The sequence below is a fragment of the Canis aureus genome, chromosome 24, assembly GCF_053574225.1.
Source record: "Canis aureus isolate CA01 chromosome 24, VMU_Caureus_v.1.0, whole genome shotgun sequence".
Lineage (NCBI taxonomy): Eukaryota > Metazoa > Chordata > Mammalia > Carnivora > Canidae > Canis > Canis aureus.
This window is the reverse complement of record NC_135634.1, coordinates 38,846,172-38,864,353: the sequence shown is the minus strand read 5'-3', so window position 1 is coordinate 38,864,353 and position 18,182 is coordinate 38,846,172. Positions and strand designations below refer to the sequence as shown.

Here is an 18,182-nt window from a genome sequence, read left to right as displayed (position 1 = left end):
TTTTAGGTTGGGTTTTCTTGGTGAATTTTATTAATTCTTTGTATATATTGGGTAGCAGTCCTTTACCAGGTATCCCTTTTGCAAATATTTTCTCCCAGTCTGTGTCTTGTCATCTCATTCTTTTTTTTTTTTTTTTTTTTGTCATCTCATTCTCTTGAGCAAAATCTGTTGCTTTTCAAGTGATTCTGCTTCTCTGCCAGGTTCGTGATCTACTTCTTTCCACTACTGTCTGTGTCTTGCTTTTTGCAAGGCTAGGTGACATTAACAGTCATCAGTTTTCCACTACTCATTTCTTCAGCCTCCTTGTCACAGCTGGTCCCATCCTACTGTCAGTTTCCATGGCTTTGTTGATTGTTTTTACTTGTCTCATGAGCCCTTCAAACTCTGACTCTTCACCTGGATAACCTTCATGTAGCTTTTCTTATATAATAATGCTGGACATACCTGATCTGCAGGCCCCGTTTGATACTGGTACCACTTCTATAGCAGGGTTCCTTCCTGTTTGCCTTTGTTGATGCAAAAACTGATGGTAGTTGTTAGGGTGTGAGATTAACAATGTTATTCACACACACAAACTGACCCCACTTCCTATTTTGCAAATTTTCTGTATTCGGTCAACAACTTGTAAAGTAAAGGTTAAATCCTTTTATTCATCACTTAATGTGTTTTTTAGTTTATATGCAAACTTCCCCTCTTTTAAAAAGCCCATTTTAATCTTCATAAAGTTTGAATTTTCATCTCATTCCTACAATTTATTATGTATATTTAAACGAATATTTGTTCTCCTTTTGTGTATTCGAATAGAAGAACATTTTTCTGAGGCAGCATGAGAGGAAGAATTTTTTTGTTCGTAGAGTGATCAGGATAATTAGAATGCAATTGTATCTAAAGCATTTATTATGTCTTATATTCGTATATCTATGTGTGTGTGCCTAATCATTCAAAAATAAATACAACAGAGTATGAGATCTTCTGGAGCACCTCTTAGAATTCCCATGTCCTGTGATAGAAATTAATTGTTGTGAGTGTATTTTAATACCATTGAATTTTACACTTAAAAATTAGTAAGATGGTAAAGTTTATATTATATAAAAATGATGCGTCATTTCTTTGTGTCATTGGCGAAAGCAGATCCATCTAACTTCAGCAGTAAAATACAAACTAACTAAATTTAACAAAATTAATAGCAGTTATTTTCTAAGTAAAATTCATTGTTATTGATTTGTCAGGATAAGTTTTTGAAATTTGTAAATAAAGCAGTTTTATCATTTATGACACATTGCACTAGTTGATCACATTTTTATTTTGTGAAAAGCAACTCTACAAATATTACATAAATACTTGACATGTTTTATTTTAAAGTGTATATAAACATAATCAGTGATTTTAGGACACGTGTCTTATTTTATAACTTAAAAATTTAAGTGGTCAGTTTTTCATTCATCTCACAGATATACCAAGCACATATTTGCTTTCCAAAATTAGGGTGACTTTAATAGTTACCATGTAATTTGATTTTATAACAAAGGGTTACACAGAAGTTCACTTAAGTCCTTAAGAATAATTAATTGCTAGATATCTGATGTTCAGAATATATACATTTTTTGTCATATAGTACAGTTTCTCTAGTATTGTCATTATCTTAATTGCTACTCAAAATTTACTGGTTCACTGAATATGAAGATTGGTGAAGAATTCTGTAAATAGGCGTATTTTCAGTTTGTAGGTTTTCTTAGTGTTAGCAGTCATGGGAATCTGCATCTGACCAGTGCTAGACTTAACGAGTTGAAATAAGTGATTTATTGTTTAACACAGTACTATATACAAACCTACATGTTTATCAGTTTTGATACAGTTGCCATATTTATGGGTGATGTATTTTGAAGCCAAGGAGCTTAGTCTCTCTTTTTTTTTTTTTTTTTTTTTTAGGAGCTTAGTCTCTTAGAACAAAATATATATAATAAAATTCTAATTTATGTGTATGTATAGGCTAGTGATTTTCATACTGCATGTTAGAACAGACATTGTTTCATCACTAAAATCTCTTAGTGGCCATTTTTTCTTTGATATAAAAAAATCAGGTAGTTTTCTTAATTTGAATTTATTCTCATTTGTTGGGAATAGTGTGTTAGGTATATTTTGTTTTCAGTCTTTGGCACTTGCAACCACTTATTTAGACTCATTTATACTGGTGCTAATATGTAGTAACATCTACTGTTTATAATTCAAGTTTATAGATATCTATATATCTCAACACACATATTAATTTGTTTCTCACCAAACACCATGACTTCAGATTCTCCCCAACCTAAAAATGTTTAACCACTGCACTAGAACATGTCTGCTTAGGTAGGCTGGAGTTACAAGTTGAGCTAGACCATAGTGGATTAGGTAGGTTAGAATAATTAAAGAGGTTGGCAGTATTGTCCTAAAGTGTTACAGGAACTTAGAGGACAAACTGCTTCTTTGTGATAGAGCTGGTTCTAGCTTTAAATTCTGTTTTCTCATCGATAATCTTATATTGGACTACTGATAGCATAGCAGGAAGTAGTAGTAGTCAGGAACTTCTTACTGGAGAAGGTGGCAGTATCCTTGTAGACTATGGAAAGGAATTCTTGAAGTCTGAGTAGTCTTAACAGGATTGCATTAGGAAGGCATTTCAGGCTCAGGCCAACTTGATGTGCAAAAACAGGTATCACCCACCGTGTTGGTGGTAGATCATAGTATTGCAGGGTAGGATGAATGAAGTAAAGGGTCTTAGAGATGCCAGGCACTGTTCTAGGTGTGGGAAGCACACATGGAAAAGACCGAATCCCTCCTGCCATGGATCTTGTATTTTAGTGAGAGGAACAGCAAATGGATAAATTTGTAATACAGTAGGTAGTGACAAGCAAGTACTGTGAGGAAAATTTAGTGTAGGTTAAAGAGTGGATATAGTCATTGTTTGAGATAGGGTGGTCAGGAAGACCCTGAGCAGAAGTGAAACTTGAGCAGAAAAAAATGAGGGGGTAGTAGGCTGTGTGAAACTTGCAGAAAAGGGTGGAACCCAGTTGCAACAGTCAGCTCCATTGTAGCAGAGCACACTGAATTAATAGTTTATGCTCCTTAAGTGTTTACTGAGTGCCAGCCACTGTTTTGAGTGTGTCACTAGTGTTAGTTTAGTCCTTAGAACAGTTCTACAAAAATGGTTACTATTTCATATGTAAGGAAACTGAGGCACAGAGATGAAAATAATTAACCAAGGTAACGCAGCTAGTCAGGGAGCTGGATTTGAGCCCAGTAGTTTAACTCTAAAATCAACATTTTCAACCATTCTATGAAGATGGGGAAGGGGAGGTATAGTAGGAAATTTGATTGGAGCAGTATCCTGGGACCGCGAGTTCTATGGGGCACTGTAGTTCCTTATAAGTATTTAGAATTTTATTTTGGCTGTCATGTTAGGTTGTTGGAGGGTTGAGAAATGCCCAGGAGGTTGCTTTATGATTCTGAAGATCAGGAGATGGGTCAGGACTATACAACACATTTGTTAGTAATCTGTATTTAGGTTATAGCTTAAAATATTTCTACTGGCCTATATTTCTTTGATGTAAAATTGAAGATTCCACACCATTAGTTTATTAAACAGATATGTGCATGTATACATATAAGAGAGTGTGTGGGTGTAAAAAACTAACAAACTCTTCTGTTAATAGGTGCGAGAAGATGTACTAAATTCATTGAATAACAACTTTCTTCAAACGCTAAATCAAGCTTGGAATGATCATCAAACAGCTATGGTGATGATTAGAGACATACTAATGTATATGGTAAGTAGAACTTTTCTGTTTATCCTTTAAGAAGTTAGACATTTCAAAATGTCTATGTCACATTTAGTTGGATGGTACAGGTCAGTGTGGAAAGTGTTATTTTTAAAAAAATAAAACAATATTTCCTTTGCAAGGACCAACCTTAGCTTATATGAAGTAAAATCTTATTCATATATTTAATGATTAGAACGGAAGACTGAAAGAGAAAGGTCTAATATTTTTCTCAGTATTCAGCACTTCAAATTGGAAAATGATGAAAAACCTTACATCTCTTTGAGTAACAGTGGTTGAATGACACCATGAGAGAGGAAAGCTTAGTATTCTCTCACAAGTTTTTAAAACCTAATGTCCTTATACCTTTAGTGATGGGGGTGTCATTTTATATAAATATGTGTATAATAAGTATACTCTAACAGCTTCTGTCTAAATAGTAAGTCATTGCAGTATGTATGTTATTCAGATACATATTCTGTTTTTTACCTGTTATTACTGTTCTTTGTTTTTGTCAGTCAAGAAAAATATCTTATTCAGCAAGACAATTTGAAAAACATTGACATGAGCTAAGCTGTTCAATAACTTTTGAGAAGATTAAACTCTTGAGTTTTTTCTTACCTTTGTGTGATTGTAGAATGAAGCTAGGTTCATCAAACTTAATTACTGTGTCAATGCAAAATTAATAGGTCTAATAACTTTCCTTGTTACTTCAATGTTTAATATTTGGGAATTTGGACATATGATTTTCTTCTAAAGTTTTACTCTCTGCTTTTCAAATTTTTATTTTCAGTTTCTTTAGTTTGATTTTATCTATTGTGGTGAGAGCATGTCCTAGTTTCTTTCACTTGATTGAATAAAGCAATGGTTGGAAAGGATTTCCAATGAGAGCAAACAGCTGTGGAGCTTTTTGTTCTGCTCAGAGAATTCAGTCAGGCCTATTACCCCTGGTTTTATAGGGTCAGGGAGAGGCTACTTCATTTTTCAGGGATTGATAAAAGGTATAACAGTATTTAGCCTTTTTGAGCCTTATTTTCCTCTTCAGGATATAGATTGATCCTATACTGACATTTTAAGGTAAATGAGATAGCACGTGAAAACATACAGTGCCTGAGATACAAATGTGAAATAAGTTAGCTTATACTCTTCTCATTAAGTTTTGGATTTGATGAGTCTTTAAATTTTAACACTAACAAACGCTAAGAAAACCATTTTTAATTTCATGATCTAGTACTCTATTGATAAAATAAGTATTTTTAAATTAGGCACACCCTCATTCTTAAATAATTTTTCTTTTATTTCAATTCCATTTTGTCCACCAGGGTGGGGAGGAAGGGGAGGGAGAGGGTTCCCAAATGAAATGTCAAACCTTGAATCCTGACTGTTATGTGACCATGGTTAAGAAACTAATTAGTTTATTCCTCAGCTTTCTCATTTATAAAATAAAAATAATATTGTACTGACTGGGTAAGGTAGCTATAAGGCTTGAGGGAGCCATTCATGTACAGCACTTAACAACACCTGGACCATAGCAGTGTATCAGTAAAAATTTACTAGGTTTAATATTTCTTGTCCCTTCATCCTTTCATCAAACCTGTCTAGTTGCACCACAGCCCCGGGTACACCCAGCAGCTTAGCTTTCCTGCGCCTCTGCTGGAGGAAGCTCCACACAGAGTAGATCAGTGCCACTTTTTATCCTTTGTCACAAACTTCCAGTTGACCCATCACACTGTCCAGTGGTCTCGTTTTCCCTCCAGTTGTAAACTTCGTACCTTCAGCTCCCCTGCTGGCCTCACTCTTAAATGATCTTGCCTTCCACCTCTTAGAGAAAAGAGCAAGCATCAGCTATGTTTGTTTCTTACTACTATATCTACAGTTTTACCTGTATTTTCTCCCTTTTGTGTTTTTCCTTTTCCCTTTTGTTTTAATGGGACATTGTCTCCCCTTGTGTTAAATAAAGGCTAATTTTCCTTCCATGCTAAGCGAGATCACATCCCTTTCTGCCTTGTCAAAAACCTGAAATATTTTCAGGTTCTACCTTTTTACTGAGTCTTACTCATCAGCATGAGACATGTTCAGGCCAATCAGATCCTCAAAATAAAATTGAACTAAATTTTCTGTTGAACCCCTGCACTGCCTCCCAGCATCTCTCATTGCCATTCACAGGCAAATGTCTTGTGAGAAATAGTGAACCTTGCTGGCTCTCTTTTCTCATCTTTCTTTCACTTTGACTATGTTCTAGTTAAGCTTCTTCCTCAGTTATGCTGTTCAGTCTTGCTCTTAGAGGGATCACTGTGTCTGTACATCTCTGAAGGCAGAGATCACTGTGAATCCTCAGACTCCTTGATTTTTTTTCTGCAGCATTGGGCACAGTTGACCACTCTTTTCTTCTCACTTGCTGGGTCCTCAGTTTCAGTGACATAGCACTCCCTTGGTACACTTCATCCCTTTCCCACGGGTCCTTCCCAGTTACTCCTCCTCTGCCCTTTAAATAGAGGCATTCTTGGGCTTTAGTAACCTAGATTTCCTCCTCCTGGTTCACCTCAGTTACTACTATATCTGTAGCATTTATCACAATTGTTATTAACAACTGTCTCAGGCCTTGTTTCTCAGGCTGAACTTCTTGAGGAGAGGCCAGTGTCTTGTCACAACTGTGTCCCCAACACCTGGCACAGCTCCTTGCACAAACTATGTAATTGAATAAATAAATGCACACGGAATCTTTTTCTTAAATAGATCATAGATTAAGCTTTTGCAAAATGCATTTTAAAAATATGCTGTTGTTGGGGGGATCCCTGGGTGGCTCAGCGGTTTAGCGCCTGCCTTTGGCCCATGGGTGTGATCCTGGGGTCCCGGGATCAAGTCCCACATCAGGCTCCCTGCACAGAGCCTGCTTCTCCCTCTGCCTGTCTCTCTCTCTCTCTCTCTCTTTCTATGTCTCTCATGAATAAATAAATAAAATCTTTTTTAAAAAATGCTATTGTTGGGGCACCTTGGTGGCTCAGTCAATTGTCCAACTCTTGATTTCGGCTCACATCATGAGGGTCCTGGGATCTTGACCACAATGGGACCACCACCACACCTGGCTCCGTCCTCAGCAGGCAGTCTCCCTGTCCCTCTGCCCCTCCTCATTTGTGCGTGTGCTCTCTCTCTCAGATAAATAAATAAAATCTTTGAAAATATATATATACTATTGAGGATTTGGAGGAAAATTAAAGTGTTGATATCTTCACCTTCCACAAGATAGAATTCTTTCATTTTCATAGTCTTTGTTCTTTTTGCCTTTTTATATTTAGTATTCTGGGCTCAATTAAATAAGTGCTTTTTAAAATTAAGGTAAAGTTGAAATATGCAGAACTAGTTTTGACAAACTAGTTAGGAAAAATACAGTCTTTGGTCAAGAAATATAAATGCTTTTAATTTTTCAGAAATCAAAAGACTTTTCCTGTTGACATCTGCATTTCCTTTGAAGAGTATTACCCTCATTTTAGACTTCTCAGGTGATGTAACCTGCTAGATAGGGGATATACCTGAAGCATACTGATTGTACCATCATGGATCTTAGACACATACCTTCTTATGAATATAGGCTCTATTGGAATTCTAGATCTCAGACTCAGAGAGGGAGGAGAGAAGATGCTTCACTGTCTACCCACCTGCCACCTACTCAGCTAGCTGACTTTGGCTCTTAACAAGGAGGTGTCTGTGTATAAAATGTCATGTATCAGCCTCAATATATAGATACCGTGGGGCACACTGACTTTTGGAAATGAAAATAGGATCATTGGTTACATGGAGGCAGCCACTGGTCACACCACTGATTCCTTGTTTGGCATGTGCCAAAAAGAAATGTGTTTCAAAAAGAAAAGTGTACATGTCTCTAGATGGAACATGTGACCTCTAGTTTCTGCCACTACACCCCTTCCTAATGTTCGAAACTTGGATGTTGAATTTTTAAGATTGGTTTGGGGCTACTTAGGAAAATGTTTTGTTTTCAACTTTAATTGCTTAAAAGATTAATGATTGGGAAAGAGTTGAGCATTTTATAAGAATCTTTGTCCTGGTTCTATAATATGTTTAATTGTCAATATAACTCATAAGTGTATGTTACTATTCAGTTAATTTTTCTTTTATAACTATAAAAATGAATATGAGAGGAAATTAAGTTTATGGATGGTATTCTATAAGCTACTTTTGAACAGCTTAGAATTAATGGCAAAGGAAATAGAAAAGCATTTCCTACTGTGATATATAAGGTTACCTGAAGGTTTGTAGAGAAATTTTCTGCATAAAACTACAGCAAATTTATTTTTAAGCTTTTACTTGAATTTGTCCATATTTTCAGTCATTTTAACAAATAGCAGAGCTTTAGTGGTATTGCAGGTTTTCCTTAAAGGTTGGAGGCTGTCAATTCATAGGGACAGGGAGAGAGAGTGAACCCAGGAAAGGAGGACCACTGCTTCTTTGAGCTCTTTATTTGGAAAGTCATTAAGAATGAGAAAAGAGGTCAAGCAGAATGGCAACAGCTTTATGAAGAGGAGAGAAGCTGAGGAACTTTAATGTGGCAGGCTGAATAATGACCCCCCCCCCCCCACCACCACCACCAATGACTATCTAGAAACTCAGGATTGTTACCTTATGGGTCAAAAGGAACTGTGCAGGTGTGATTGGGTCAAGGATGTTGAGAAGAGGAGATTGTCCTAGATTATCCTAGTTCAGGGTCAGTCCTAAAGGAGGGGCAGTAGGAGATGGCGATGATGTGACGACAGAGGCAAAGATTGAACGATAGACTCTGCAGGTAGAGGAAGGGCTACAGCTAAGGAATACAGGTAACCACCAGAGGCTGAAAAAGGCAAGAAAGTGGGCTTCCCCTCAGATCCTCTAAAAGGAATCAGCCCTACTGACATCTTGACTTGAGTCCAGGAAAACTTGATTTTAGTCTTCCAAATTGTGGAACTGTGAAAAAGTAAGAAAGTTACCGAATTTGTGGTCATGTATTCAGTAACAATAGGAATTGGAATATCCCCTGTCCTGGGGTCAGCTATCTGTAAATAAATGGATCATCTATAGTTGTGAAGAGATCATTTAAGTGAGTTGGCACAAAGTTTATATAGTAGAGGTGATCAGAGTTTGTACTTTTTCCAGGTGTACTAGGCAGTCTCAGACAAGAATGTTCAGATAGAATTAGTCTTACTGGTTATGGGGAGAATTCTAAGGTAGTAGCATTATTGAAATGGTTGATTGTGGGTCTGTGCTCTTCAATAAGTAGGCAGCTGAGTCCTAAAATCCCAGGAAATAGAGGTATTAGGGATCAGTAAACCTGGAGACCCCAGTGAGAGTGAGAAGAGGTTCATTTCAGTGTAAGAAAAAAGGGAAAGGTAGGAGGAAAGAAGATCTCTAGTGCCAGAGATACTTGCTGTCTTCTAAAGATGAGGTTCAAGGTTTACCCATATCAATATGTGGGTGAAGGGAATCCTGATAAAAATGTAGGCATCTGTAAACAGTGTGTCAGATTAGTCATTCTTCTCATTGGTAAGTTTCCAATGAGAATAGGTGGCATAAAGCAGAGTTGACAGAAATAAAACTGTTTGCTGAAGCTACCAAGGATTTGTGTGTTTGGGGAGGTCAGAAGATAGGATGAGAACATGGAGATGGTGGAATTCGTGTCCAAGTTTTCTCCTGTAGATTTTGAGGCTTTAGGTCCAAAAAACATTTCTTCTTTATGATATTCTAGATTGCGCATTTAGAGAAGTTTGAAAATAGCTATATTCTGGAAGAGCACAGATAAGTTGTTTAAGAGTCTTTTTGGCACTTTCTCTGCTTTTAAAATGACATCTTAAATACAAAATAATAGAAAATAGGATCCAGTGGCTTTGAGATTATTAAGCTTCACACCTGTTCAGTGTTTTTCCTGACTCTGGAAAGACATGCTTTCCCCATCTGTGCTGTAGTTTTTGTATTGTGACTGACAATATAAATACCTTGGCATCTTTTTGTGGCTAGATCGCAGGCCAAGTACCAGGTCTTTATGTAAAATAAAACTAGGGCATCCTCATAAATACTGTAAAGGTCAAGAGTGTTGAGCTTGATAATTAGGATTTCTTCCTTGCCTTCCATCTCAGTTCCTGTTTCTAACAAATTGATAGACCCATAAACCCCTTGATTACCATGCCCTATTAACTGTTTCTGTGTGTGTGCAGTGATGATGTAGCAGTCTGTGACATTGACTTTAGGGAGGCAAGTATTTATTCAGCATGAAGTAGGCCCTGTGGTGCAGTCAGAAATAGAGCACATATTTCCTGAGGTAGTAAAAGAAATGAAACTTCTGTTCATAAAGGGGACTGTTCCCATATTGTGTGTGTGTTTCCTGGAAATTTGGGGTAGTGGAGAAAAAATACATGATGAAATTAAGAGACCCTTTAATTCCTACATTGTCATTAATTTGCTTGTTATTGAACTTCTCTAGGTAAAACTCCTGTGTTTCCTTTTTAATAAGGGAAATAGATTTATTGGGTAAGAGCTCTGGTTTTTATCTTTTTGGGGTTTTAGACCCTTGGAAGAATGGTCAAAATTCATGGACCCTCTACTAAAAGTAGACATCTGTGCATCTACACACCACAGAGCATATACTTAAATATGCAATTTCAAGTGGTTTATGGGATCTTGTTGGCTCTATGGGATGTGTGGGTTAGATCATTTTAAATTTTCAAGTTCTAAAAAAAAAAAAAATTTTTTTTCAAGTTCTTTCAACTCTGAAGTTTTACACCAATTTAAAATTGAAGTGAACAGCTACCTGTGTTGTTTATAATGGAAAAAAAAAAAAACAGGTGAGAATAGATAAGTATTAAGTTGATGGCAGTTTCTTTAAAAACATTTAAAGTGGGTTGGTAGAGCCTCGGTTGGCTAGGAGTCTACCTAATACTATTTCTGATAATAGCACATAACACTTTCAAAGTCCTTAGCGTGTGCCTGGCATTGTTTTAAGCATACTTAAGGATATTTTGTTTAATCCTTAATATCTTTTTACTGTTGTTATTTTTAAGGAGTAGTTTGGGAAAGCAATAAAATTTTTATTTTTTATTAATAAAATTTATTATTGTATTCTCTAAAAAAATCCTGAATACATGACAACAGTTACTGTTTATTACATGGCTATATCCCTGTGCTAAATGTTTTAAGTATCTGACCTTCCAGATCGGTATTGTACTGTTTCACAAATGAATAAATTGAGGTTAGAGAGATGAACTAACCTGTGTGAGAGATCACACAGTTACTATATTACTGGAGTATGAATCCAAGTCTTTTTTGAATCCAGAACCCATGGTCTTCACCACTTTGCCTGTAACCACCTCGGTACAGAAGAATTATGTATATTGACTGCTTAACAGAATGTATGATAATTTTTTTAAGATTTTATTTATCTTAAAAAAAAAGATTTATTTTAGAGAAAGAGAAAGAGGGAGCACACTCAGGAGTAGGGGGAGATGGAGAGAGAGATCATTTCCAGCAGACTCCGCACTTAAGAATAGAGCCAATGTGGTGCTCATGTGATCCCATGACCCTGAGAGTTCATGACCTGAGCCACAACTGACTGAGCTACCCAGGTGCTCCCAGAATTTATGATAATTTACCTAGAGTTGAGCTAACATTAATTTACCTTTTTGCTTATGAGAATAAATTCACTCATTCAGTAAGTATACACAGTGAGTATGTATATGTATCAAACTTGCTCTAAACAACTGTGGTTACCTTTTCCAAGTTCTGTCATTGGGTGGTTTTATGATGTAAATAACTGTTTGGGCAGATAATCCTGGTTCCCCAAGTGTAATTGAAGAACAGTGACTTTTCTATGGTCCCAAGTGTAAGCTGTTGAAGCATATTAGAATAATATTCTTTGTTTCTTTTCTTATTATTTCTTCTTGTTTTGTTTGAATCTAGTATTAAATTCTCCTTAAAGAAGTGACTTGGTAAGACTTTAGACTCCTAATTGTCATCCCAAGTAACTTAACACCATCATTACTGGAGTATTTAGAAATTCACCAAAAATATTAGATACCTTAGTGGTTATTCTACCATTCTTCTGGTTCTTTTTGACATTTTTGCTGATGTGTAACATAAAAATGGACAAGTCTTTTTTTGTCCTTTTTAAAGTCTGCGTTTTCTAGGATTTTTTTGTTGTTAGTGATTTGTGGGAGTTTTTTATGTATCCTATGTAAAAGTCCTTTGTAGATGCATGATTTTTTTTGTCTGTTTTTTTCAACTAGGCTCCGTGCCCTGTGTGGAGCCCAATTTCAGGGCTTAAACTCAAAACCCAAGATAAAGACCTGAGCTGAAATCAAGGGTTGAATGTTTAACTGACTGAGCACCCAGACGCCCCTATAGATAATGTTTTAAGAGATACTGTCTTCCATTCTGTGCTTGCCTTTTCTCTCTTTTAATAGTGTCTCTGAAGAGTTTTATATTAATTAGTTTTTCAATCTGCAATTATTGAATAAAGTGTTATATATATATCTGTTTGGCCAAATTTATTAACCATGTTCAGGTTGTCCACATCTTTACTAAATATTTTTGTCTGCTTGTCCTGTCAGCTCCTGAGAAATTTTAAAATCTTTAGATTTAATTATTGATTTGTCTTTTTCTCCTTTTAGTTGATATATTTTGAGGTTTTACAAAATGAACGTATATAAATTTAGGGCTGTTTGATCTTCTGTTGAATTGACTCTTATTTTTATGAAATATCTTTCTTTATTTCCTGTATATTGCCTTAAAGTCTACTTTGTGTGGTATTACAATATGAGTTTCCTTTTGGTTGATGTTTGTATGGCAGATTTCTCCCCATCCTTTCCTTTCCACCTTTTTGTGTCCTTATCACTTATAAGCACCATACAGTAACACGCTTTTTAATCCCATCTGATAATCTTTGTTTTTAAATTGGAGCATATGGCTTATTTCTGTTTATTTATAATTATTGATACATTTGAGTTTAAGTTTACCATTATATTGGGTCTTTTTTCTGTTTGTCTCACCTATTCTTTATTGATTATCCCAGCTTTCTTGCCTTTTTTAGGTGAATGGAGTATGTTTTATTATCCATTCCCTTGCCCCGTTATGTTATTTATATACTTATCTATTCTTTTATTATTTTTATTATTTTAGTGGTTACCTTGGAGATTACAACATAGATCCTTGACTTAAAGTTTATCATATATGTGTGTGTGGTTTTTTGTTTGTTTGTTTTTTTGTTTTTTTTTTTTATGTGTGTGTATTTTTAACTACATTTTGGGAGGCCCTGGATGGTAGTATCTTCCTTCAAAGCAAATATAATTTTCTTCTGGCAGGCAGGCACAGTATGGGTAGATCACCATGATCTCGTTGAAGCTGGCTTTTAGGCTCTCTTAAGGTTGATCTGTTTTCAGTTTGCCATTATTTCTGGGACATATCTTTACTCACGGAGAATAGCCATCTGGGGTCTAGAAGCCTGAAGTATTTACCAATTTGCTTTCCATGTTACTGTGTTATGAATTCTAGCTTTTGCCTCCTCACCACCGTAAGTCTACCACTGGTCTATGTTTGGCTCTTTAGCCTTCCAGTGAGGCTTTGTCTTTGGCGTTTTGGTGTCTTGACCACACTTAGGTGGAGTGTCAGTAAGGATCTTGATGAAAATTGCTTGCAGAATTTCTGGCTCTTCTTCTCATTGCTTTCCTTTTCAGACTTTGCCTTCATAAGTCCTAGCTCCTTCATACCCACATACCTGTGACTTTCTGCTGACTCTCCCATTTCCAGTCCTCCAAATAAAACGAATGACCCAAGGCATCCGAGTGAAGGTGAATGTCAGGCTCCTGTCAGTGTACTTCCTTGAATTTTCTCCAGAATCTTGGCCCCACAAGTCCAGGTTGCCTTTGTTACTCCTTGATGCTTTTAAACAGTTAGTATTTGTTTGCTTATATTGTTGTAAAATGCACTTAGCATACAATTTATTATCTTAACCAATTTTAAGTGTACAGTTCAGTGATAATTAATACATTCATACTGTTGTATAACCATCACCTCCATCCACCTCCAGAACTTTTCATCTTGTAAAACTAAAACCCTGTCCATTAAACAGCAACTTCCCATTCCCCTCTCCCTTGAGCCCATGGTCACCATCATTGTACTCTGTTTATATGAATTGGACCACTCTAGATACCTTATACAAATGGAATCACAGAGTATTTGTCCTTTTATGACTCAGGGTTCATCTGTGTTGTAGCATGTTCCTTTCTTTATTTTAAGGCTGAATAATATCCCGCTGTATGTGTGTATCTCGTTTTGCTTATCCATTCATCTGTCAGTGAACACTTGGGTTATTTCCACCTTTTGGCTATTTTGAATAATGCTGCTATAAACATGGGTATACAAATGTTTCATTAAGACTCTGTTTCCAATTATTTTGAGTGTATAGCCGGATGGTAGAATTGCTAGGTCATATGGCAATTCCATTTTTAATTTTTGAGAACCACCATGCTATTTTCCGTAGCAATGACACCATTTTGCATTTCCATCAGCAATGCTCAAGAGTTCCAGTTTCTTCATAGCCTTGCCTGTCGGCACTTGTAATTTTCTGGGTTTTTGTTTTACTTTATTTTCTGATAGTAGCTATTTTGATGGGTGTGAAGAGATGGTAGCTTTTTATTTTCATCCAGCTAATATAGTTGTTCTTGCCGAAAAATTGGTCTTGTAAAACCTATTCTTTCAATATTAGGAGTGGAAGTGAGTAGCATAGCATTTTAAGGTAGGTTACTTTGAAAATGAGAAAACAGGCACAGATGTTAAAGTCACACCTAGTAAATGGCACAGATAGGATTGAAATAACCTATCTGGCTCTTAAATCTGAGTTCTTCACCCCTGAATTATATTGCTTCTCTAATACAGGTCTTCCTTTCTAAAGTCTTAGAATATCATTGTTCCAACACTTTGCTTTCTGTTACGTGAATATTACTCCTATGGTTCTAATAGGTACTGTTTTCTAGCGTTGATGGTCCCGTCGTCGTCCCCCCCACCCCCCACCCCCGTTAGATCTTTGAATTTTAGTGTAGGGAACAGTGCTTTTATTTTAGTATTTGGTTCGATTTAAACAGCTTTAGAGAAATACGACTAGGGTTTTGATTTGTCAGATATCCTAGGATACAATTCTTAAAACAAATGAAAGTTATTTTTAAATAGAATTTCTTACAACTACATTGTTTTAAAAACTTTGACAGCCTTGAGAGATTTGGGACCCATTTTACAGTGGTGGAAACTATGACTTTGAGCTTTAGTCATGGAGCTTTCAAGCCAACTGTATTCTGTGCTTTTCCATGTACTTTACCCAGTAACATTGTTAAGTCCCGAAATGTTATTCTGTCTGGCAGTTTACTATTAAATCTCTTACTGGTGCCCTTTTTATAGTGTAGTCAGTCACTGGCATTTTGGAAAATACTGGGATGGTTTTTTAAAGTTTTGCTCTAAAGAGACTTTTTTTTTTCTTTTTTAATATAACTACACTAGAAACTTCTTGTTACTTTTCCCAGGTTTTTTTTTTTTTTAATTTTCTATTTCTATCTTCATAATGTTAAGCCTTCTTAACTTGTATATATTTCATGGCTTGAAAGTGAACCTGTTTTAAAACACTTATATTTATTACTTGTTGATAGAAGATTGCCTAGTGATTAAGCTTGGGAAAGCAGGTTCAAACATGTTCTAACAGACAGTAGCTACTTACAGCGTTATTTGCTTTGTTTTTTTCTTTTAAAAAATGAGCTAAACTTTTCAGGATGTATCTCTAGTTTATGAGCAGGACAAATATTTACTATTTGTAAAAGATTTTAACCCTTGTTTATATTCATCTTTTATCCTCTTTTTAAAAAATAAAACTTGGTTAAAAAATTTGCTGAACTATTTCTTGCAAGTAAATTAAGTAGTAAGAGTTAATGTTATTTTTTGAATTTCATTATAATTTCTTTCTTTTATTTTGATTTTTTAAATATCAATTCCTGAGAAATGAAGTTCTTAAACTCATAAAGTTACTTCTTGACTTTGCGTAGGTTTAGCTTTCATAAGCTCTGTGTGTCTGCATTGCATGCTAAGTTTGATCTCATAGTTAAAATATTTAGTATCTTGGTAAAGCCATCAGTTAAGGGGGAAAGCAGAAATTTCCCGAGTTGGTGGGATTTGTAATATCTGTGGCCTTATAGGACCAAGTACCATGTAGGCTGATGTCCTCTTGTCGACAGGTAATGTGAAGAGCCGTAGGCCACGAGTAGGCATTTGCTGAAGGAGTTTTACATGGATATCAGTTGATTGAGGTCGCCTTTGTGTGTGTGTGTGTGTGTGTGTGTGTGTGGCAGGGAAAGAGGGACTCCAGTCTGTCTCTATCTCAAGTCCTAGAGACCTGCCTGCCCTAGCTGATGCTTTTAAGTGGCACTTTTAAATTTCTTATCTAGCGTTTATAGTTGTTCTTGGCAGGGAAGTTGGCCTTTCAAAAGCTATTCTTTCAAGACTAGAAGTGGAAATAAGTGGGATAGCATTGTGAGGTAGGGTGTTGGGGCAGTCTGGCTTTTCCTCATGTCTATGAAAGCAGATGGCAATGAGATGGCCCCATCATTAGTTACTCCTCCTCACTCCTGGGTTCATCTAGTTTGTGAAGAGGCATGCTTGTTGTAGTTTTGCTTGGCCTAGGAATAGCAATCCCTAAGAGAGAACCATAAATAGAGATTGAGAATCTCTATTCATGTAGCGATGAAACTCCCATCTCTTTAGTAGATCTAATGTTTGACTCAGACATTAAGCTTTCATACATGTTTTTCAGAACATTTTATATTTAAAATGCTGTATTTTGGCTTAAAAAGCCATATAGAAGCAGCCACCAACTTCTGTCTCTGCTTAGCTTTCTTCAATAGATAAATGACTAATGGGCTCATACAAACTATATTTTGGTCATAAAGCCTGAGATTTAAATACTATTTTAGATTATTCTTTAATATTTTTTCTTTCTTTTGGGGTGAGTTCATCTTGTCCTTACTTTGAAGTTGTATTCTTTTAGCTAGTTAGAGGTTAACTAGATGTGAGATTTTAGATTTTTTTTAATTAAATATTCACCTAGAAACATACACAAAATAAAAGTCCTCCAGTGATATAATTAGAACCTCATTAATATTGTATTACATAAATTCAGCTGTTAATTTTTTAAAAAATGTTTTTTAAGTAATCTGTACACCCAATGTGAGGCTCAAACCTATAACCCCGAGATCAAGAGTTGCATATTCCACTGCCTGAGCCAACTAGGTGCTCCCCAGCCACTTATTTTTTTAACAAAGAGATTCCTGTTAGAATCCATTAGTAAAATGCTGTTGTGTACCCACAGGCTGTATTCCTTCTGATAGTGCTAGTAGGCAGGAAACAGAAGGTTAAGCATGCTTAGTTAGCAAATATTTTAATATATATTGTGCAGATCACAAGTTTATGTGAACGTGTGCAAGCATTTCTGTTTAACATATACACCTATAAACACTTGAGTATATACAGGTAGATCTTTTATTGTGCTTGATGGTAATCAATCATATATACCAAATGTGTAATATAAGTAACTTGTATTATTAATTTAAACAGCCACACTCAATTTTGTGTTTTCTCTTGTACATTTATTAGGACTTTCTTATGTATAATCAAATTTCAGGGTTAACAGATTTTCTTAATATTATAGTTCATTTAATTGCAATCATTATACACACCTTGTAAGTCGCATATTAAAAGACAAAAGTTTAGGTCTTCTACTAAATATGACGTTTGTATTTCGTCTCCAGTCATCTTCATGGACTTGAATGTTCTGTTCCCTACTCATTCTAACCATGTATTCCCATCACACCTGAATTCCTTTACTAAACCATTGTTTCTCCCCATACAGAATATTCCTGAAGAATTCATCAGTTGTACCTGACCCTTTTTCTGCCTTTTTGCTGGGCAACATTATTGGCCAAAACCCAGGTTATAGATTGACCCACATCATTGTGCTTAGGGTTGGGAGAAGGGAAACCCAGCCAGGGAGACTGGTAACAAATAGAAAGGGAAGAAATAATAGTGAAGTATATCTTGATCCTTCATATACATTAATTTTTTATCAGAGTTAAGCTTTATAGGAAATCATACTAGAATTTTAGAGATTACCTTTACATTGCCCAGGACCAGAGAAGATAATGACTTACTCAGAGTCACACAGACAGCTAATGGTACAGCCAGAGTTCATACGAAGAATTCCTTACTCCACATCTATTATTTTTGCATTTAGAAATTCACTGTTGGCATTCCTGGGTGGCTTAGTGGTTAAGCGTTTGCCTTAGGCTCAGAGCGTGATCCTGGAGTCCTGAGATC

General features: G+C 35.9%; 1 protein-coding gene across 5 annotated transcripts in view; it reads left to right on the top strand.

The window, feature by feature from the left end:
- Positions 1 to 18,182, top strand: part of CUL3 (cullin 3) — an 87,335-nt gene that overhangs the window by 37,240 nt on the left and 31,913 nt on the right. For all 5 annotated transcript variants that reach the window (XM_077868980.1, XM_077868982.1, XM_077868979.1 and 2 more), the window contains one exon: positions 3,693 to 3,806. In XM_077868980.1, the coding sequence (XP_077725106.1) occupies positions 3,693 to 3,806 (114 nt within the window). The remainder of the gene's footprint in view (positions 1 to 3,692; positions 3,807 to 18,182) is intronic.